Here is a 22437-nt window from a genome sequence, read left to right on the forward strand (position 1 = left end):
TGTAGGTAGTTGAAGTATTTAAGGAGGGAAAGTTGTGAGGCAATAATGTTTGGTTTTATGTGGTAGAGCACCCTTGCTGTGGTGTGTGAAAGGAATTGGAAAGGGAAGAATTGGCAACTGGAAGGGCAGCAGGGAGACCATTTGTGTTCAGCCAGAAGATGAGCACACGGATTGAAGCAATGGGGGAGGAATTCAGAGCTATTTCTGAAGTAGAGTCGATAGAATTTTGTCCCTGGAACTATTGGGTGACAAAACATTGTGCCTCAGGTAAACGTACTACCTCATAGGTAATTCAAATTGGCCTAAGCTACTGCTTGGGCAGTTCGAGACCACGAGAGGGACCTTGGTACTACCGCTGTGCTTCAAGACAAAAAAATCAAAAGACTGTTAGACTGCAGTTGTTTTCTTCTTAAGGAGAGCCAGGTTAGCTTCGAAAAATAACTTATTTGCTAACATCCTTTAGAATCACCATACCCCTTCCCTTTCCTAAACTGTGGAAATTTAGTACTTCCGCCACATTCAAGATGGCTGCATCCGAATTAGACTTTTCAATACCGTACACGTTCTAGATGGCCCCGCCCCCCGATCGGGGCTACTTCCGCCACTCTCTGAACAGTGGGACGCATTTACACGGCCGCACCGCTCAAGATGGCCCGGCTTCCTCCTACTTTTCATTGGCTGGATCCCTCTGATCTTCCGTCTTCATGAGGGGGCGGGACTTCGATTTGATCGACAGCTATTTTGATCAATGGACGAAGGGCAGGACCAATGAAGCGCTGGAACTGGAGAACCTCCCCGGTGTCTGGGAGGGTGTTTGGGCTGGGGCGGGGTGGAGCAGAGCCGGAAGCGGGAGGGGAGAGTGAAACAGGAAAAGAAGGAAAGGAGGAAGAAGAGGGAAGAGGAGGAGAGGGAGGAGGAGGGAGGTGGCGGCGCCGTGGCGGAGGAGCAGGAGCAGGAGGGGGATGGAGAGGAGAAGGCTCCTGGGTGGCATGGCGCTCCTGCTCCTCCAGGCGCTGCCCGGCCCCCTGTCAGCCAGGGCTGAACCCCCGCAGGTAAGGGGGAGGGGGCGTCCGGGCCAGACTGGGGTCCTGGGGGTCGTCGAGGCCTGGCTGGAGGGACCTGGAGGCGGCTTTGCTGCCTGGCTGGAGGGGTTGAGGGAGTGTTGTTGCCAACAGTTGAGGGGTCCCGAGAGGGACACCCACGCGTGGAGTGGACAGGATCTAAGGGGGCGTCGGTGGTTAGCTGAGGGACACCTGTGACGGTTTTGGCGTCAGGGAGGTGGCAGGGAGAGGCATGGTGCTAAGCGAGTGAAGGGCCTTTGAGACGGCAGTAAGGTGGGCTGGGATGACGGTGACTGGATAGTGGTGCCCAGCTGGGGCGTGTGGGGCGCATTCGTGTGCCCCCGTGGAGCAGGTCTTCAAGGCAGCCATGCCGGCTGTACGTCTGTGCGGGTAGGGGTACTTGGGCTGTTGAGCTGGCCTGAGAGGGCGGAAGGGATGAGAAGATATTTATTTCAGGCTGGACAGGGGAGGGTCTGAGGGCGTCTTGGCCCCATTTTTAGTGGTGTTGGAGGCAGGACTCTTGGAGGCCAGGTGGGAAGTAGACCGGGACCCCTCAGGAGGAGGGCACACTGGAGCTATAACAAGCTCTTGCTGTTAGGCTGGCTGGCCTGGAAGAGCAAGTCACTGATGCTGATCTGGGCCAGCTCAGGGCTTTTGAGCAAAGGGTAGTGCTGATGCCAAAACGGGCAGCGAATGGAGCACCCCAGCTTTTCTTGCTGGGTGGCTTGCTTTTTATCCAAGCAGAGGAGCCTGCTTATGCTGATTCCAGCTGCAGCTGGCATTTCGAAACCCTAATGGGAGCGTTACTCCTGGTGCCAAGTTGGGTGGGGTGCAGTAGGGGGAATCACCCCTCCTTCCCTTGCATTTGGCAAGGCTTTCCCATTCTGTTTTCTTCACTTTCTGTTCCCTTCCCTGTGTTTTTAGAAACACACACACACACAACTCCCCCCGCCCCAATGGCAGAGTCTATACAGCTTAGCACCTGAACTTTGTGTTGTGATCAAGAATAGAAACAGAGTGCCAGCATACTTACCTTTTCCCTAGGAGCTTATGGGCTGCCTTTTCACATATGCATCTGGTTTTGCCCATTAATATCCTCTATTTTAAAAATTAACTTTTTAAATGAGATGAAATGCATATAACATAAACCATTTTAAAGTGAGCAATTCAGTGGCATTTAGTACATTCACAGTGTTGTGCAACCACCACCTCTGTCTACTTCCAAAACATTTTCATCACCCCAAAAGAAAACCCCTACCCATTAAGCAGTTCCTCCCTGTTCTCCTCTTCCCCCAGCCCCTGGCAAACACCAATCTGCTTTCTGTCTCTATGGATTTACCTCTTCAGGATATTTCATATAAATGGAATCCTGCAATGTGTGACCTATTGTGTCTGGCTTCTTTTCCTTAGCATAATGTTTTTAAGGTTCATCCACATTATAGCATGTACCAGTACTTCATTCCTTTTTATGGCTGAATAATATTCCATTGTATGGCTATACCCCAACTTGTTTATTCATTTATCTGTTGAAGTATCCTCTGTTGAAGTATCCTCTGTTTTTTCACCAGAATATATTTTGTATATTAGAAATAACATGAAAGGAAGAGCGCTCATTTTCTGGTGTGATGTATTCTCTTTTCTGGGGCTGGATCCTTCGGTTTTAGGCTTTTGTTGGGGTTCTTTGTCTTCCCAGTTAGAATCATAAACTGGCAGGAGAAACACATTTTCTTTGTGTATTAGAAAAGTTATGTCTCAGGACTGGTGAAGTTAAGAAGTATAGATGTTGACAGAACAATATATAGGGCAAACTGTTGCTTTTCCTTTGCACCTATTTCTGTAAGTATCTCTAAAGGCTGTTCCCAATAACCAGTAAATAACATCGTTAGAGGGTTGGTTTAGGAACGTTGGAGCCTTCGGAGGTGGGTGCTTTACCCCGGTGGAGAGCAATGGTGGGCCTCCGAGTCAACGGTGGGAACCAGATCCATTTCTTTAGCAGGAGGAAGGGTGGAAAGTGGAGGTTTGTTACTAGGTCACGGAAGCCTGGGAGGTGGCGAGAAGATGTGGGAGGGGATCTTCAATGTCATGCCCTGATTGCAGTTTGTCCATCTCAGGCCACTTTCTTATCATTTCTCTGGCACTTCCAATACTTATTTTGGGGACAGGGTTGCTTTTGTATTTTGTTGCGTTTGGATAGATGCTAGTACTAACCAGCAGCTATTATGTGGTTACAGTTCCTGCAGAGAAGGGAAAGTTTTTATAATGAGTAGTCTCCCTCTTCGTGACCCTTCCCTCGTATGCTCCCACTCCCACCTCATTACCCTTGTCTCTTTCTGTCGGGGAGGACTAGATACCTATAGTGAGATTTGTGTTTTGAATTTTAACCTTTGGAATGAAAGTTACTATTAATTATTAACTCTGAATCTACCCCAATTGAGTCAATTTGGGTTTTGTTTTGTTTTGTTTTTTGCTGATTTTTGGCTGGTAGAAATCAGTAAAAAAGAAAAGATCAGAGACCATTTTGGCATAGGATGACCTTCAGATGCCCATTGTCGTTTCAGCAAGTGGCTTCTAGCTACCTCTGAAGTGAGGAGGACTCCTGTACTCATTCCACATTGAAAATGCTGTGGACACCACATTGCATCTTTTTCCCTTGAAATGCCTCTATCACCTACAATCTTTTTTTACATATGCATTTAATATCAGAAACTTTAATATTAGGTGGCTTGCTTTCCCTCTTACCAGCTCTGCTCTGAAACAGTCATTTCTTGCCATGTTGGCCCAGGAAAGTTCATCTGCTTAGCTCACTTCTGTGATCAGAAACTTAGATTTAACTCTCCTATGGGTCACTGCGACTCAGATGTGAGTCCTTGAATCCTTAAGGAATAAAAAAGCAGTAAGGCCTTGGCATTTGTCTCTTCAAGTTAAATTATGTTTGGGACACATAGAGTTTCTTTCTTTCGATTGTTGGTTAGATTGACCAGAAAAATCTGACTATATTATTTAAAATAAAGTTTTAGTAGAAATGTCTTTTTTCCATAAAGTGACTCAGCCCGTGGTCTGGGCATAAATCTCCTTACCTTTCCTCTGCCATGCTTAAAACTTTGAGTTGGATGGGGGCCCTAGTTCCTGCTGTTTTTTCTCACCACACCCCTCGATGGTATACCCCTTGCCCCTCCACCCCACCTTTCCTCACCTCCCTTGCCCCAGGTGTAGTCCAGAAGCCCTACTCCACTCTTTCTTAAATACGGCATTTAAGTGCAATCATGCGATCACCATCGTTCCTTCCTGTGGGATAGTGAGATATGAGACTTCCAGATTCTAATCCCCGTTCCCTCATTTTCTTAGTCTGTTTTATACACCAAAGTGAGCCATTGTCTAAAATCAACACCGTGAGTTTGTGTAAGTCCTTTCAGGAGAATTCAGCAAACATTTCCTGAAATGGCCACTCTTTGCAGCACGCTATTGTTATTGCTAGGCACTGGGAACCCTCAAATGAGTAACAGAATTCCTGTCCTCAAGGACCTGGTAATTTTGTGGGAAAGACGGATAACACACACAATGATTTGTAATCCAGAGGGATCAACGCTGTAATGGAAGCGCAAACAGAGGGCACTGGGAGCAATTGATTCTCCTAGGGCCAGGGGAAGGTGGGGATTTAGGGAAAGCTTCATAGAGGAAGAGACATTTGGATGGGGCTTTAAAGGTGGATAAGGATAAGTAGAGTGGATGTCTATGGACCAGGAAGGGGGACAGTCTATTCCAGTATGAAGCAGTGAAAATGGAGCATGCGTTTGGAGGTGACACATAGTCTGTAGCAGAAGCTTCATATGTGGGTGTATAGAGAGAGTGTGAAAGCAGGTGAGACTTGAAAGGCGGACTGTGGTCAGATGGTGAGGAGGCCTTTTTATCCATTCATCGAAGTAGTGCTGTCCAGTAGAACTTTCTGATGTTGGAAATGATCTGTATCTGTGCTATCCATTTTGGTAGCCACTTAGCCGCATGTGGCTATTGAACACTTGAATTGTCGCTAGGATAACTGAGGAACTGAATTTTTAATGACATTTGATTTTTTTTTTTTTTTTTTTTTGGTGAGGAAGATTAGCCCTGAGCTAACATCTGTCGCCAATCCTCCTCTTTTTTTTGGCTGAAGAAGACTGGCTCTGGGCTAACATCCTTGCCTATCTTCCTCCACTTTATATGGGACGCCGCCACAGCATGGCTTGACAAGCGGTGCATCAGTGCGTGCCCTGGATCCAAACCCCAGGTCGCCACAGTGGAGTGCGTGCACTTAACCGCTACGCCACCAGGCCTCACTGACATTTGATTTTTTATATCAGCTTTATTGAGATGTAATTAACATGCCAAAAGATTCACCCTTTTTTTTTTTTATAATTTTATTTATTTATTTATTTTCCCCCCAAAGCCCCAGTAGATAGTTGTATGTCATAGTTGCACATCCTTCTAGTTGCTGTATGTGGGATGCAGCCTCAGCATGGCCGGACAAGTGGTGCGTCGGTGCGCGCCTGGGATCCAAACCTGGGCCGCCAGCAGTGGAGTGCGCGCACTTAACCGCTAAGCCACGGGGCCAGCCCAAGATTCACCCTTTTAAAGTGTACATAAAATGGCTTTTTAGTAAGTCACAGAATTGTGTGACCATCACCACTATCTAATTTCAGAACATTTTCATCACCCCAGAAAGAAACCCCATAGCCGTTAGCAGTACCTCCCCATTCCACCCCTTCTTCCCCCAGCCCCTGGCAACCGCTAATCTACTTTCTGTCTCTATGGATTTGCCTGTTCTGAGCATTCCACATAAATGCAATCATACGCTACATGGTCCTTTGTGACAGGCCTTCTTTCACTTAGCATAATGTTTTCAAGATTCATCCATGTTGATATATCAGTATATCATTGCATGTATCAGTATTTTATTCCTTTTTATGGCCAATTAATATTCAGTTCTATAAATCTTCCCCATTTTATTTATCCATTCATCAATTGATGGACATTTCCACTTTGGGGCTATTGTGAATAATGCTGCTGTGAACATGTGTGTACAAGTTTTTGTGTAGACATATGTTTTCGTTTCTATTAGGTATATACCTGGCAGTGGAATTGCTGGGTCATATGGTAACTCTATGTGTAACCTTTTGAGGAACTGCCAGACTATTTTTCAAAGGGGTACCATATTTAATTTTAATTAATTTAAATTAAGTAGCTACATTTACTTAATTATGTACATACTTAATTCCATACTTCCGCAGTCATGTGGCTACTGACTACATTTTTTTTTTTTTTTTTTTTAGTTTTTTTAATTTATTTATTTTTCCCCCCAAAGCCCCAGTAGATAGTTGTATGTCATAGCTGCACATCCTTCTAGTTGCTGTATGTGGGACGCGGCCTCAGCATGGCCGGAGAAGCAGTGTGTCAGTGCGTGCCCAGGATGCGAACCCGGGCCGCCGGCAGCGGAGCAGGCGCACTTAACCGCTAAGCCACAGGGCCGGCCCCTCACTACATTTTAAATGATCAGATCTAACAGCTTTCCAGCGTGGGAGCGAGCTATAGTCTAACATAGTGGTGAGGTCATGGGCTTTGGGCACAGACCACCTGAGTTCCAAACCTGACTCCTCCACTTATTGTCCTTGAACAAGTTACTTAACCTCTTTGTGCCTCAGTTTCCTCGTCTATAAAGTGGGAATAATAATAGTACATGCCTTATAGGTTTGTCATGAGATTAAGGCATATGTAAAGCTCTTGGAATATACTTAATGGTTATTAAATATAATAATAATTATCACTACTGTTATTATTGGTGGTCCTCAGAGTGCGTTGTGGTTGGTAAGTTAGTGTCAACTCCTAAACTAAGTTCAGAAACTGAGATTAGGGGAGTTAACAGGACTTGCTTGATTCTGTTCTATATCTGAGTTTAGGTTTGTCCTTGTGATCTTTTCGCTATGTAGGTAACTTTTTATGGTGAACCTGTGTGTTTAGAATAATGGCTCTCAATTGGGGACAGTTTTGCACCTTCCAGAGGACATTTGTCAGTGTCTGGAAACATTTTTGGTTGTCACAACTCAGGAGTGCTGCTGGCATCCGGTGGGTGAAGGCCAGGGATGCTGCTAAACATCCTACAATGCTCGGGACAGCCCCTCACAACAAAGAATTGTCCAGCCCAAATGTCAGTGGAGCTGAGGGGTAGAAACCCTGGCTTAGTGGTGCCTGCTCTCCCCTCACCAGCTCCTGCTCATTATCACAGGGTTTGAGGTCAGCCTTCCTAGGAAGAGAGAACATAGCAAAGTGAAGTGTATGAAATAACCCCCGACAACAAATTTTAGGTGTGGTAATTTAAAGCTTTAATATCCTGAATCTCGATTACTCTCAGGTTCGTGGAGGTATGTCACCAGTCAGTGCTGCTATGTCAGCCAACATCAAACATTTTGGGAAAAGCACATTTTTTTAGTCTGTGGTTCAGTAAGCAGGTGAGCCCCCCTCATTCACCCAGTCTTGAACTTTCGTTCCTCCTGCTTTGCTCTGCCCTTGTGGTTTCATTTTAAGAACTTGTTTGTTTTCACCCAGTGAAAGCCTGATGGCCGGTTCCTTTCTTTTCTCAGAGCCCTCCATGGTCCCATAACCAATCTGAACTGAGTCATGTTCTTAAAACTTTTTCCTTTCCTCATTCCAGGTCTTGGCTCCGCTCTCATTTTCAGCCTCATGAACATTAGTTTATTCTCACACATGCTCAGCCTGCAGAAACCATTAGGGGGTTCTCAGGGTCACCACGAGGGAAGCTGACTGTCCTGGACCTCAGGGGGCTGTGTCTAGAGGAGAGCCCTCTCTTTCAGGCCCCAAGATGCAGCTCATCTGTGGGTGTTGGGCACTAGCCAGCAACTCTTTATGGATGCTGTAGGTATCTTAGATGGCTTTGGATTCAACATTCCAACTGCCTTTTGAATGCCTGGCATACGCCTGAGAGGGCCTGTTTCTTTCCTGCTTTAAGTTGTTGGACTAATGCTTGAGGGATCATCAGGATCCAGGTGGTGCAATGACGTGGGTTCATTCCTTGCCCTACAACTCCGGTCATGGGCACCACTGGGGCCACCAGTCCCACTATGACTGCATAGACAGTAAGAGCAGACACTGAGTGACAGGGAGCAGTGACAGCAGGTCTTGGTGACCTGTCTACTGAGTGGCATACAACAGACAGACTGAGATCTGGCTGCAGGCACCTCCATTTTGGACCATCCTTTGCAGTTCCACTAGGTGGGGCAAAATTTGGCCAAAAAACCACGTGCAATGTGGAGACCGCAAACAAAGAAATATAAATGAATCCAGTACATTACAACCTGGGAGGTAAGGAAGGGGAAACAACTCTCATCCTATTGAATTCTGCAGCTTGTTGATACAATTGTGGGCTTTCCTAGTGTGGGAAGTAAAGTAGGTCATCCTCTCCGACTTGCGGATCGCCAGTCTTGCATGGCCTGGGTTTTTGGGACACTTTTGCTTACTCAGCTACATTCCCGTAGCTTTGATTTATTTACTTTTGGTTTTCTTCTTTCCGTACTTTCTTCTATGGGAAAACAGATGAGCTGTGTATCTTCTGTTCCTGGTGCCATCATCGCCCTTATAGTGCCATAGCTAAGTTTTGATTCACCATTTTAGGTGTTTTAAAAAATTTAATTTAAACTTGTTTTGGAAGAGGTAAAAGTGAATGTAAGACGTTGCAAGCATATTTGTGGCTTGGAAGGATGGGTCCTAGAGTGAAGTTATAAAAACACGTCTGTTTTGATTTTTAAATATAGAGCAAGACAGATCTTATGTTGTAAAACAGTCTTATTACATATTCTTGCAGATCAGAGGCATGTGTTCATGGAGAAAAGAGTTGTTTTTCAAAATTCTACATGCTGCTTTTTTGTTCCCCATTTCCTAAATTATCTTCCTCATCTAAAATTCCATCTGCAGTTTCACTCCAGTTGTGTTAAAAACCAACCAAACACAGAAACAACCAGAAAAATTCAGCTTAGTTTATCGATCAGATCTAAATATTTTTCCCCCTTAGTGGTTTATTTGGGAGAGAGAGTTAATATTTGGCTTTCTACGTTGGGATGTTGGAGCGTTGTAGCTCTTTGGGACTTGAATATAGAGTTGAGTAGTGTGAGAAGTTTATCCTGTGTACTTCTTTCTTTTTTTCTTGAGTCCTTTGTCTTTAAATATGCAAATCCCCTTGCTGCATTTGCAGGGGGTTGGGGGGAGCAGAAACCCTGCACCAGTATGATTTGGCACAAGGTCCACTACGGCTCTCTTTCCATTTTCCTTCCTTAGACCTGATTGCTGCTTTTTTTTGAGCTTTAAGGTACCTTTTACCTTTTCTTTTCACATCAGTTTTTAATTATACAAAAATAACACATGCACGTAACAGTGGGAAATAATGCAGAAATACAAAAGCTCTTAGAGTAAAAAGTGAAAGTTTGTGGTTTGGTGTATATTTTTGGTGGCTTTTCTGCTTGTGCTGCATATTTATAGATTTAGTAATATAATTCGTATATATATATAAACTATATATAAACGTAAAATTGTTGGTATAGGTAGGGTTCTTTGTTTTCTTTCATTTGTTTTTATAACAAAAACGGGATAATTTATATTTGGTACTTTACAACATGCACTTTTTTTAACCTTGGTGAATTGTAGATTTCTTTCCATATTGCATATGTACCTCTGATTTTTTAAATGCCTGTGTGTTATTGCTTTAGACCATGATTTATTTAGACACACCTCCATAAATGAACATATGTTGTGTCCAAGTTTTTGCCCTTTCACACTGTGCTACAGTGAACATTGTTGTACTTACTTCTTTCTGCAGTTTGTGCTAGATTTTTAGAAGTGGAATTGGGGATTGTGGGCTTTTAGGGCAGGTACATTTGAAATTTGGGGTCAGTAGTGCCAAGTTGCTCTCCAGAGTAGTTGTATCAGTTTACATTCCCATCAGTAGGGTATGCCAGGGCTCATGTCCCCACATACGTGTCAGCAACATTTCTTCACCTATACCCTCTGCTTACCCTTGAAGATGACCTTTTGACTCTTAACACAGGCACCTGGGGAACGTTTCAGTTTTCTTCTTCAAAAGCCTATAGGTCTCTAATTTGCTTAGCTTCTATTTTTCTCCCTGTCTGGGGAGCAGCAAAGTGGCTGCTCCCTTTGCTGTGGAGCAGGATTCACCGAAGTGAGCTTGTAGCTGGAGAGAGGAGAAATACCTGCCCAGGTGCTGAAGTTAGTGGTTTGTGGTTCCCGGGAAGATGTCAGGCAGGTGGCCTGGAGCTGTTGGCCAATTTCTGTGTGGCACAAAAGTCTAATTGCATGCCTGACCAACCCCCCTTCCATAGTGGTCATCCCAGAAGAAGGGACACTTGGAAGGAGCGCTGTTGAGAGTACAGACTCTGTAGCCAGACTGCCTTCATATATCCTTGGGCTAGTTGGTTAGCTCAGTTTCCTCAGCTGTAAATTGGGGATAATAGCACTTGGCTTATATGGTCAGTGTGAGGGTTAACTGAGTTAATAGTTATAAAGCATTTAGAACAGTGCCTGCCACATAGTAATTGTTTGGTAAATGTTAGCCTTCGTTATTTTCTTCTTCCTTTTTTTTTAGCTTTGGGGAACCTTTAAAGCTTCCCTATTCCCCAACTGACCCAAGATCTGTTTCCAGTAGAGGAATTTAAGAATATATTTTGATTAACTCCTAGTCCAAAAGGCATGTGAATCACTTTCTGTATTATCAGCCTTGGCAATCAGATGAGCGGTGTTTTTCCGGCAATCGTTTTCTAGTAATAAAGTATGAAATTATTTATTCTTAGAGCAGGTAAGGTAGAGTATATATTGTTATTGTGATTTGGACATCATTGTGCCCTCTTGAGTGAGAAAGAGTCGGAGGGGTTACCACCAGCAAGAAAGTATGCTCTTGTCTCGGGTGTGGGAGTTGTGGTTCGTCATCCATTCTGACCACAGTGCTAGACCACACGCAGATCTGTCAGTTCTCGGCACACAGTGTACTGTACTGAGGTGAGGGGCTCCCTGGGGCTTCTTGATGCCTGTCCCCAACCTCCATTTGGTACTTTCTGTTCTGAGGTGAGGATGGTTTCTGGGGCTTACTTTTTGTTTCTTTGTAATAACAGCTTTATTGAGATATAATTCACATACCATAAAATTCACCCTTTTAGAGTGTACAATTCGGTAGTTTTTAGTATATTCACCAGGTTGGGCCACCATAACCACTATCTAATTTCAGAATATTTTCATAACCCCTGCCCGCAGCCCCTGGTAACCACTAATCTACTTTCTGTCTCTATTGATTTTCCCATTCTGGACATTTCATGTAAATGTAATCATATACCATGTGGTATCTTGTGACTGGCTTCTTTCACTTAACATGATGTTTTCAAGATTCATCCACATTGTAGCATGTGTCAGTACTTCATTCCTTTTTGTGACTGATTAATATTCCATTGTATGGATATAACACATTTTATTTTTCTATTCCTCAGTTGATGGACATTTGGGCTGTTTCCACTTTTGGGCTATTATGAATAATGCTGCTATGAACACTGGTATACAAGTTTTTGTGTAGACATGTATTTTCATTCTCTTGGGTATATACTTAGAAGTGGAATTGCTAGGTCATATGGTCACTCTGTGTTTAACTTTTGAGGAACTGCCAGACTGTTTTCCATAGTGGCTGCACCATTTTACATCCCCACTAGGAGTGTATGAGAGTTTCAATTTCTCCTCATCCTCTCCAACACTTGTTATTGTCTGTCATTTTTATCATAACTACCCTAATGGGTGTGAAGTAGTATCTCATTGTGCTTTTGATTTGCATTTTCCTTTAGATAACTAGTGATGTTGAACATCTTTTCGTGATCTTATTGGCCATTTGTATATCTTCTTTGGAGAAAGGCCTATTCAGTTCTTTGCCTGTTTTAAAGTCCCTTATCTGACTGAAGGGACAGAGGTCCTCCCATGGAACCCCAGTGAGTGGCAGTGAGTGACTGCTTAGGGGGAGATTTTCCTTTAAACTAGTCTGTCAGGGCTCTGGCACTCTAGACCTGCCCACGCTACCACCTCTTCTCATGACCCTGGGCCGATTACTTTACCTCTCTGAGCCTTCATTACTTCTATTAGCATTGCCCAGAGACGCTCTGAGGCAGCCATTTCTGTAATAAGAGACCCACGTGATCAAAGAAGTCTACCGTCTCTTTTGGAGATTCATGACTCGTGTGCTTTACGGTTAAGCCTCTGAAGAGTCCCACAGCTAAGAAGCCTGTATGAGTCCCTAATCAGATACATGATTTGCAAATATTTTCTCCCATTCTATGGGTTTCTTTTCTTTTTTTCTTTCTTTCTTTTTTTTTTTTTTAACCTTCTTGATGGTGTCCTTTGAAGCACAACTGATTTTAATTTTGATAAAGTCCAGTTTATCTATTTTTTTCTTTTGTCGCTTGAGCTTTTGGTGTTCCTTAGTTCTTTTGAGGGCTCTGAAAGCTTAATATTATTTTGGGTCAAGAATGGACATTATTTAGAATAGAATCCTTTAATTTTTTTTTTTATTATTTTGTAAAGTTTTAAACATATCCAAAGAGAATGATATAATGAATCCCCATGTACCCATCACTGAGCTGCGGCAATTTGTCATCATGTTCAGTCTTGTTTTATCTGTATCCTCTTTCACTTCCATTCATTCCCCGCTAAAATTATTTTGAAGCAAACTGCAGATTTCATATCATTTCTACCATAAATAGTTCTGTTTGAATAGCTAAAAGATGAAAGGATTCTGTTCCTCAACATAACCACCTTACCACATCACACCCTAAAAAATTGACAATAATTCCTTAATGTTATAGGATAGTATCTCGCATTTGAGAATTTAAGTTAGATCCAGGGGTAAAAATACTATTAGAAAATTCATCTAATTATAGCAGTTCTTTAGTTTTCATAAGTAATTAACCCTCACTTTTTAAAGTGTTTGACTACTTTAAAAAACATTACTCCCCAACACCACCCTTCAATCCTATGAGTATCAAAAGTGCTCTTCCAACCTCTGCCCAGTGTATAAAGTGAAAGATTAACTTATGGCTTTTGCCCTCAATTTCTAGCATAGAGAGAATTTTCGGAAAAATCTACACTTATCTGAGATTGCACAAATGTTCAGAGAAGCCTGGGAAAATGAAGAGACCCCATCAGCGTATTTTCTCCACTTTCAGCTCGCCAGGGGCGTAAGCTGTGTGTCACCATCCTGTGCCTAGCTGACTGTGCCCGCCCTCAAGGTACAGTATCGGGAGGTTTCATGGCAGATAAGCAATGCTGCTCAGGGAGAAATGGAACAGAATTTGGAAGCTGAAAGACACTGTAGAGATAATGAGGCTATGAGTGGTTGTTCAGTAAGAAAGAGAGGCTGTGCTATTTGAAATGTAGGAGATTTAGGTTGAACAGGCTTCTTAGCTGTGGGACTCTTCAGAGGCTTAACCGTAAAGCACACGAGTCATGAATCTCCGAAAGAGACGGTAGACTTCTTTGACCACATGGGCCTCTTATCACAGAAATGGCCTCAGAGCACCTCTGGGCAATGCTGATAGAAGTAATGAAGGCTCAGAGAGGTAAAGTAATTGGCCCAGGGTCATGAGAAGAGGTGGTAGCGTGGGCAGGTCTAGAGTGCCAGAGCCCTGACAGACTCCAGTTTAAAGGAGAATCTCCCCCTGGGCAGTCAGTCACTGGGTTTCCATGGGAAGACCTCTGTCCCTTCAGTCAGAAACCCTAGGTCTAGTCCTAGGTCGCTTCATATTTGCAGAGCTTCAGTAAACTGTCTGGCAAGTGGGGACAGTAATAGCTGCCTAGCCCATCATCAGCTGGTATAAGGAACAAAAAAAATGGATGTGAAAGTGGTTTATAAACCTTGAGTTCTCTACAAGGATGATGATTTATTATGTCTCACTAGTTAGCACCACCTTTTCTGCAATATTGAGCCCACCTTGCCCAGAATGTGTATCTTGAGCAAACTGAAAGACTTGGAAACAGTGAATATCAGCGCAAAGATACTGGCACTTGCTGATTTTTTTCAGGGAGGGACAGTGGCTTGCGCTGACTTTCCTTTTTGCTGTGATGGGGGATTCTTTCTCAAAGGCACTTCCAGCTTTCCCCTCCTAAGGTTTAGGCCTATATAGTAGTGTCTCTCTGCCCACTTCTTCTGCTTTGCTCTAGTGCTTTCTTCATGATTTGGACCCCGGGTCAGGGTATTTTTGAAGTAGGTTTACTTGCTGCTGTCATCCTGTGTTGCCTCCCTCTCTGTGGCCTGGGAGTACAGAGTTCAGGGGTGGCCTGTGGTTGGGCATTATGAGACAAAAGGACCAGCATCGCCTGCGTCTGCTGTGATACCCTCTCCAGTTTCACCACCTTTAGTCATCATTTTACTTGGGATGTGGACGTGTGTGTTCCAGAAGTTTTGCCACTCTCTACAACTTATGGGAGAGATAAATTGTCTTAATATTTCCTTCTGGTGTTTTTGACCATGAAATCTTAGACCTGCAGTAGATTTGGTTACTAAATAGCCTAAGGAGGGAGGAGGTAATATTTGATTTACATAAGACTCAGGAAATGAGGGAAAGCATGGTGCCAGGAACTGTCTTTCCAGCTAGATCTTATTAAGTTTCACAATCATTTATGCAAAAAAGGCAACTTTTAGGTATTGCTAATGGAATTACATGGTAAATGGGAGACAAAATCAGTAGCAGCTTCATCCCATTCCCCATAATCAAAATCTGTTGGGGGGTTAGACCATGTCCCCGTTCTACCTTGAGCAAGGGACTTTTGCTTTAAATTGCTCAGATGAGAATTGCTTAAGTGCTTTAAATTCCTCAGATGAGAAATTATAGACATAGAGATAGTGAGACACACAGAGGGTTTCCCAATCCCTGCGTCAAACCTCATGTGCCCGAAGTAGTATCCAGGTGGTCTCCCGACCTCTTAGCTGTGTGTCAAGTTTCTGTGGCCAGGAAAATGTCACCTCCACTGGTGTTTAGGGAGTCAGCTATATTGGCTTCATTTTTACCATCTTGTTAGCCATTAAGTCTCTTCATCCATGTAACAATCTTTTCTTGAGGGCTTACTTGGTGCTGGGCATTGCTTGGTATTGTGAGGGACACAGAAGTGAAAGTTATGCATCTTGCCCTTAAGTTGCTTGTACTTTAGAAGAGGAGATAGGCCTGAGAGTAAATAATTTTGCTGAGTTTATGAGCACATAAAAGAGTGAGTGGATTTTCCTATAAAAGCACAACCAAGATGGTCTCTCTCTGGACAATGGGAATGACTGCTCTTATGACCTTGCACCCAGAGAGCCCAGAGCTGCTTCTAGGGACTCAGAGTTGAGGTGCCTTTAATAAAATGACCTAGATGTTAGCCCTTTCCGTAGGCCTGCCACCGTTACACCTGAGTTCCCACCTAAAGTGGACCATATCTTTCTTTGTCTTGCCCAAAGCTTAAATAAAAGTGAAAGGTGAAATCAGATTTAGTGGAGACCTTGAAGACTAATTTTCCTAATGGAGTTCTCTTCCCAAGTTACATTTGAGTGTGTATCATGTAGTTGGTATGACCTATATCCTACTGTTTGTTCTTATTCCGGTTTTTGGTTTAGAGAGCCATTTGTGAGGAGACATGGGATGTGTCTGGGGACAGCCCTGAGCTGTAGCTTGTTGATTTTCATGTAATTCTTGGCTACTTGCCAGTTTGGTTGAGGTTAAACTGTTTCCAGGGCAGGAAAAATGAACCTAGCATTTTGGTAGAAAAACAAACAAGGCTGCTGTTGTACTTGATAAAGTGATTGTTGCAGATCCAGTGATAGCCCATTAACCATCAGTGACAGCCCACTGTCGGTGCATTTCAGAGACCCCTGGGCTCTCTGGAGAGGGCAGTAAATGCTGGTCCATGAAGGTAATAAGTATTTGTGCAGTGATTGTCCTCCAAAGGACAATTCTCCATAGGGGGCGGAGAAGCAAGAGGCAGAAACCTTAGAAAACTGTTGCAAACTGGTTTCAGCTTCTGCTACTTTTAGTTCTCTCTCTCTTTGAAAGACTGAGGCTGTACCATTGTGTATCTTCCCTCCACCCCCAACCCTCCCGGGAGTGGAACAAAATCAACTCCAAGATTCATCATATTTTAGTAGTAAAGATAATTAAACAAGCAAAAAAGAAGCTAAGATACTTAGGAAAATAGAAATTCCTGTCCTTGATATTCGTGGTGCTACTGTAGGCATCAGAAAGAAAAAGTGTGCTGGTCAAAGGTGCTCAGAAAATACACACGTGTGTAGGGCCTCTACGTTCTACCTGCAGCTGGTCTTTGCCTCATCTCCTGCCTTTCTCGGATGCTCCATGTGTCCTTGTTTCCATGCTTTTGGCCATGCTGGGCCCTGCCTAAACCCTACATGTTATTTTAGTACCTCTTTTTTTTCCTTCTTTTTTAAATTGATTTATAACATTATATAAATTTCAGGTGTACATTGTTATATTTCAGCTGCTGTATAGACCACATCGTGTTCACCACCAAAAGTCTGGTTGCCATCCATCATCATACAAATGTCCCCCTTTATCTCTTTTGCCTTCCCCCACCCTCCCTTCCTCTCTGGTAACCACCAGTCTGTTCTCTGTAGCTATGTGTGTGTTTGTTTATCTTCCACATGTGAGTGAAGTCACATGGCATCTATCTTCCCTGTCTGTCTTATTTCGCCTAGCACAATACCTTCAAGGTCCATCCATGTTCTCGCAAATGGCAAGATTTCATCTTTATTTTTATGACTGAGTAGTATTCCAGTGTGTGTATATATATATACGTGTATATATATATATGTATGTATGTATATATCACATCTTCTTTATCCATTTATCCGTCAGTGGGCACTTAGATTGTTTCCAAGTCTTGGCTATGGTAAATAATGCTGTCATGAACATAGGGGTGAATATATCTTTTCAAATTAGTGTTTTCGTGTCCTTTGGATAAATACCCAGAAGTAGAATAGCTGGATCATGGGGTATTTCTATTTTTAATTTTTTGGGGTACTGTTTTATAATGGCTGCACCAGTTTGCATTCCCACCAGCAGTGTCTGAGGGTTTCCTTTTCTCCACATCCTGTCCAGCGTTTGTTATTTCTTGTCTTTTTAATAATAGCCATTCTAACATGTGTGAGGTGATATCTCATTGTGATTTTGATTTGCATTTCCCTAATAATTAGCCCTGTTAAACATCTTTTCATGTGCTTGTTGGCCGTCTGTTTATCTTCTTTGGAAAAATGTCTGTTCAGATCCTCTTCCCACTTTTTAATTGGGTCGTTTGTTGTTGTTGGGTTGTATGAGTTCTTTATATATTTTGGATATTAATCCCTTATTGGATATATGATTTGCAAATATCTTCTCCCAGTCGGTAGGTTGTCCCTTCATTTTTTTGATGATTTCCTTTGCTATGCAGAAGCTTTTTAGTCTGATGTAGTCCCATTTGTTTATTTTTTCTTTTGTTTCCCTTGCCTGAGGAGACATGGTATTTAAAAAGATACTGCTAAGGGCCGGCCCCGTGGCTTAGTGGTTAAGTGCGCACGCTCCGCTACTAGTGGCCCTGGGTTCGGATCCCAGGCGCGCACCGACGCACCGGTTCTCCAGCCAGCTGAGGCCGCATCCCACATACAGCAACTAGAAGGATGTGCAACTATGACATACAACTATCTACTGGGGCTTTGGGGAAAAAAAAGGAGGAGGATTGGCAATAGATGTTAGCTCAGAGCTGGTCTTCCTCAGCAAAAAGAAGAGGATTAGCACAGATGTTAGCTCAGGGCTGATCTTCCTCACAAAAAAAAAAAAAAAGATACTGCTAAGACCAGTGCCAAAGAGCATACTGCCTATGTTTTCTTCTAGGAGTTTCATAGTTTCAGGTCTTACATTGAAGTCTTTAATCCATTTTGAGTTAATTTTTGTGTATGGTATGAGATAATGGTCTACTTTCATTCTTTTGCATGTGGCTGTCCAGTTTTCCCAACACCAATTTATTGAAGAGACTTTCTTTTCTCCATTGTATGTTCTTGGCTCCTTTGTCAAAAATTAGCTGTCCATAAATGTGTGGGTTTATTTCTAAGCTCTCAGTTCTGTTCCATTGGTCTGTGTGTCTTTTTCTACCAGTACCATGCTGTTTTGATTACTATAGCTTTGTAGTATACTTTGAAGTCAGGGAGTTTGATACCTGCAGCTTTGTTCTTTTTCCTCAGGATTCCTCTGGCTATTCGGGGTCTTTTGTTGTTCTATATAAATTTTAGAATTCTTTGTTCTGTTTTTGTGAAAAATGTCACTGGGATTTTGATATGGATTGCATTGAATCTGTAGATTGCTTTAGGTAATATGGACATTTTAACTATGTTAATTCTTCCAATCCAAGAGCACGGAATATCTTTCCATTTCTTTGTGTTAACAATGTCTTATAGTTTTCAGTAGTATCCATCTCTTGATAAAACTTTCTTTGGCCATTCTGTCCCTGAACAGCCTCCCTTCTTAAAACCCTTCCTGCCCTTACTGTCTCTACTCTTCCCTTCACATTTATTTATTTATTTATTTTTTGTGAGGAAGGTTGGCCCTGTGCTAACATCTGCTAATCCTCCTCTTTTTTTTACTGAAGAAGACTGGCCCTGGGCTAATATCCATGCCCATCTTCCTCCACTTTATATGTGATGCCGCCACAGCATGGCCTGACAAACGGTGCGTCAGTGCGCGCCCAGGATCCGAGCCGGCGAACCCCAGGCCGCCGCAGCGGAGTGCGTGCACTTAACCGCTTGTGCCACCGGGCCGGCCCCCCCGCTCACGTTTATTATAGGGTGCCCATGTTTGTTTCTGTGTCTGCTGTCTTTTCTCCCTAACTGGGTAATTAAATAAATAAATCCTCCAGGGCAAGACTAATTCATCCAATAGTTCATCCTTCTCATCCCCATAGTAGATCCTGGGTGGCTGGATGTGACTGTGACTATCAGGTCACAAAACAGGGGGAAGTGACAATTATAATATGAAAATACCATCTCCATATGTGTTCTAGCCATTTTGGAGCGACACGGGCCAGGATGAAATGCTGGCTCCACTGCCTGCTAGGTGTGTGTCCTTGAATGATACCTAACCTCACTGGAGCTCACGCTTTTCATCTGTAAAATATGAGATATCAACGTGTGTTAGAGTCCTTCCTCTCTGAAATAATACCATTTGATGTTAAGCAAGTGATCATGTAGTGCACTTAAGGGCTGTTTGCCCAGCCATCTTTCTTGAGACTCAATAGTAGGAAAGCATCCACAGGTTTTTATGGATTCCTTGTAGAATAAATAAGCCCTGTGACTTGTAAAACTCCCGTCCTGCTCAGAAACCAGGAGAGGTATGTTTTCTTGCCTTGGCAGGCTTGCTACAACTCTGCCTTTGTCCAGCCCCAGGACACAGATAAGCTAATATTCTTGGTTTTCTGGCAGCTGTGCAGTCCTTAGCATTTCTACTTGGCAAAGCTCTGCAAATCTTTGTTCTGGGTTTGGAATTCTTCCCATGGCATTCCCCAAAATAATTACTTCAGGATCCTTTTATTGATGGCAGCTTCACATTCATGACATGAAAATGTCTCAGTTTGACTTTTGTTGTAGCACTCATGTTGGTTTGGGATTTGAGTTAGTATTCACTTCTGGTTTTTTGAGTCCAAACTCTAGGGCATTTATTTTTATTTTTTAATTTTTTGACGAGAAAGATGAGCTAACATCTTTTGCCAATCTTCCTCTTTTTGCTTGAGGAAGACTGTTGCTGAGCTAACATCTGTGCCAGTCTTCCTCCATTTGTATGTGGGATGCTGCCACAGCATGGCTTGATGAGCGGTGTGTAGGTCCGTGCCCAGGATCCAAACCCCGGGCCATCAAAGGGGAGAGTGCAAACTTAACTGCTACACCACCAGGCTAGCCCCATGAACTCTAGGGCATTTAAATGCACCTGTGCCCAACCTGAGAACGATAAGAAAATTCTCTTATCTTAGATGTTCTGTGTCTGCCTACCAGCCTCTACTCAAAGCTCCTGGAAGTAAAATGGCCTTAGGTCTGGAGATTGTCTCCTACCCTGGAAGCCTGGCCATTGCTATTCTGTTCTGACAAAATCCTCTTTCTTCAGATTCCTTGATTGGGAAATTAGAAACCCCTGGCCCTCTGCCCTAGCCTCCTTCTGCCTCAGCCAGCCAGATGACGTGGCTCTGGAAGCAGTTTACCAGGTTACCTGAGATCCAAGGCATGGGAAGATCTTCCGCTCCAGCTTGCTCCTTGTATGGGGACAAGTTGTGTGCTGGGAACAGATGAGAACTTTAGGCCTCACGGAACTCTGGCTCCAAAGTGGGTCGGAATGAGAGTCCTGGGGCCCAAGGGCCCTGACTCTACACTCTGGAACACCACTGTCAGATCCAGTATAAGTGGCAGTTTTATAAACAGGGTTCTGGGCCACTGACCGGGGACGTGCATGTCTGCTCAATGATCAGCTGACTCTCGATTCTGGTTTTTGTCTTATTAGTAACTTCTGGTCTAATATCATGACTCCTGTGTTATTGTAAAGCAAAGAGTCTTCAGAGCTAGAGACTTTTTTCAAATCCTTGCTCTCCCACTGCCATCTGAGTGACCTTGGGCTGGGTGTCCATATGCCTCAGTTTCTGCAAATGCACAATAGGGATAATAGTACCTACACCATGGGGGTGTTGTGAGATGCTGGGTAAATGGAATTTCTTCCTAGCACAGGGTCTGGCTCATTTTCAGTGCTGAACAAATAGCTGTCTCTCCCCACCTCCATCCCAGAATTTAAAGATTATAAATAGGCTGCCTGAAAAAATGTTACCAAAAGATTCTTAAATCGGCTATAGTGAAAGAATGAATTCCACTAGCCATGAACATATATGCTGTTGCAGGATATCTTCTTAAATAATAAGGTAATCCGAATCCAAAGGATTTCAGCATTACTTTCTCTGGGAGTTCTCTGAACTGGGGAGGAGGGGGCTGGGTCAGTAGAAGGATGTCTCAGACACTGCGTGGGGCTGTACGCACTTGTTAAACTACAGCATTTTGACAACGTAATCCTGCTTAATTCTGGTTTAGTGTGACTCTTCCTTTTTTTTTTTTTTCCTTAAATTGGTGAATTCAGCATTGAATTTAATTCTGAATTGTTAGGCAGATGACTAAAATTATTTGAAGACGGATTTGACTCCACTATTGTATGAGCCTGGATCACTTACGTAAAAGATACTTTTTTTCAGACTTGCAGAAATTGCTGATGATTATCTTGCCTCTTAAATCCCAAAGCTGACTACTTTGTCCCTGGGTTGTGGTAATATTTGTAGGGCATGGCAAAAAGTGAATCTGCCTTCCTGGGAATGCCTGCATTTGTCTATTCAGCCTCCCCTCCCCCCATCTCAATGCTCAATGAGGATTGGTCAGCAAAGGGCTGGGGGCAAGGAGAAGTAGATTAGTGAAAAGAAGCCGGTATCAGCAATCACTGTGTTAGAGTAGATGATATTGTGCTAGGCGTGATGCTTTGGGTTTAATGCTGCCTTGCACACAGGAATTTATAATCTTGTAAGAAGATAAAAGTAGATAAATGCTGATTAGAAACACTGTCTTAAATAGCATCCCTAAAAGGATGATTCATTAGGGGAAAATCTGTAAGCTTATGATGCAATTTTGATCATTTAGATTGAACTTTTGCAGAACTAATTTTGGATTTCTAGTAATTTTGTTGCAATTCCACTTATTCCGAGATCACCGCTGATGAGAGTTATTTAGAAATGTGGAATGTTTCCATAGTCCATCAGGGCAAGCGCTTTTGAGTGTTTTGCTCATGGCGGTATCTCCAGCGCCTAGAACAGTGCCTCGCACACTTTGGGTGTTCAGTAGGCATGGAACGAATGAATAAGTACATGTGCACCATGGTACTCTTTCTGGAGAACTGCAGGTGCCGCTCTGTCTTGTTAGGTGGTTTCAGACCCAAGTGCCCATGAGGGGCTGAGGCTGTCCTTTTCCTTCAGTTTCATCGTCCAAGTTAATAATGCTGGACATGTTTTGTGGTGGTCGGCCATTGCCAGGGAACTGAGGAAGTGAAAGGAGGGCGTTGAAACAGCTTCTTTGCTTTTCCCTGAGTGGCTGCACCTCGATGTCCAGGCCTGCCTGTCTGGCAGTTTGACCTGTATGTGCAGGGGATAGTAAGGCGTGGGATAGACCGGATGATCGTGTCTTGAGAATACCTTTTTGTTAAAGAATGGCTCCCTAGTCCCCAAACAGCTGCAGCAGCAGAAGCCACTTCTCTCTACACATCACCTCTCT

General features: G+C 43.4%; 1 protein-coding gene across 1 annotated transcript in view; it reads left to right on the forward strand.

Annotated features, from left to right (window-relative positions):
• The first annotated feature begins 887 nt into the window (after nt 1-887).
• The window catches only part of WBP1L (WW domain binding protein 1 like), a 58789-nt gene continuing 37239 nt past the window's right edge, over nt 888-22437 (forward strand). Inside the window, exon 1 of the mRNA XM_058543896.1 lies at nt 888-1052. Within this exon, the coding sequence (XP_058399879.1) occupies nt 963-1052 (90 nt within the window). The 5' untranslated portion in view covers nt 888-962. The remainder of the gene's footprint in view (nt 1053-22437) is intronic.

This window comes from Diceros bicornis, chromosome 6 (assembly GCF_020826845.1).
Source record: "Diceros bicornis minor isolate mBicDic1 chromosome 6, mDicBic1.mat.cur, whole genome shotgun sequence".
Taxonomy (NCBI): Eukaryota; Metazoa; Chordata; class Mammalia; order Perissodactyla; family Rhinocerotidae; genus Diceros; species Diceros bicornis.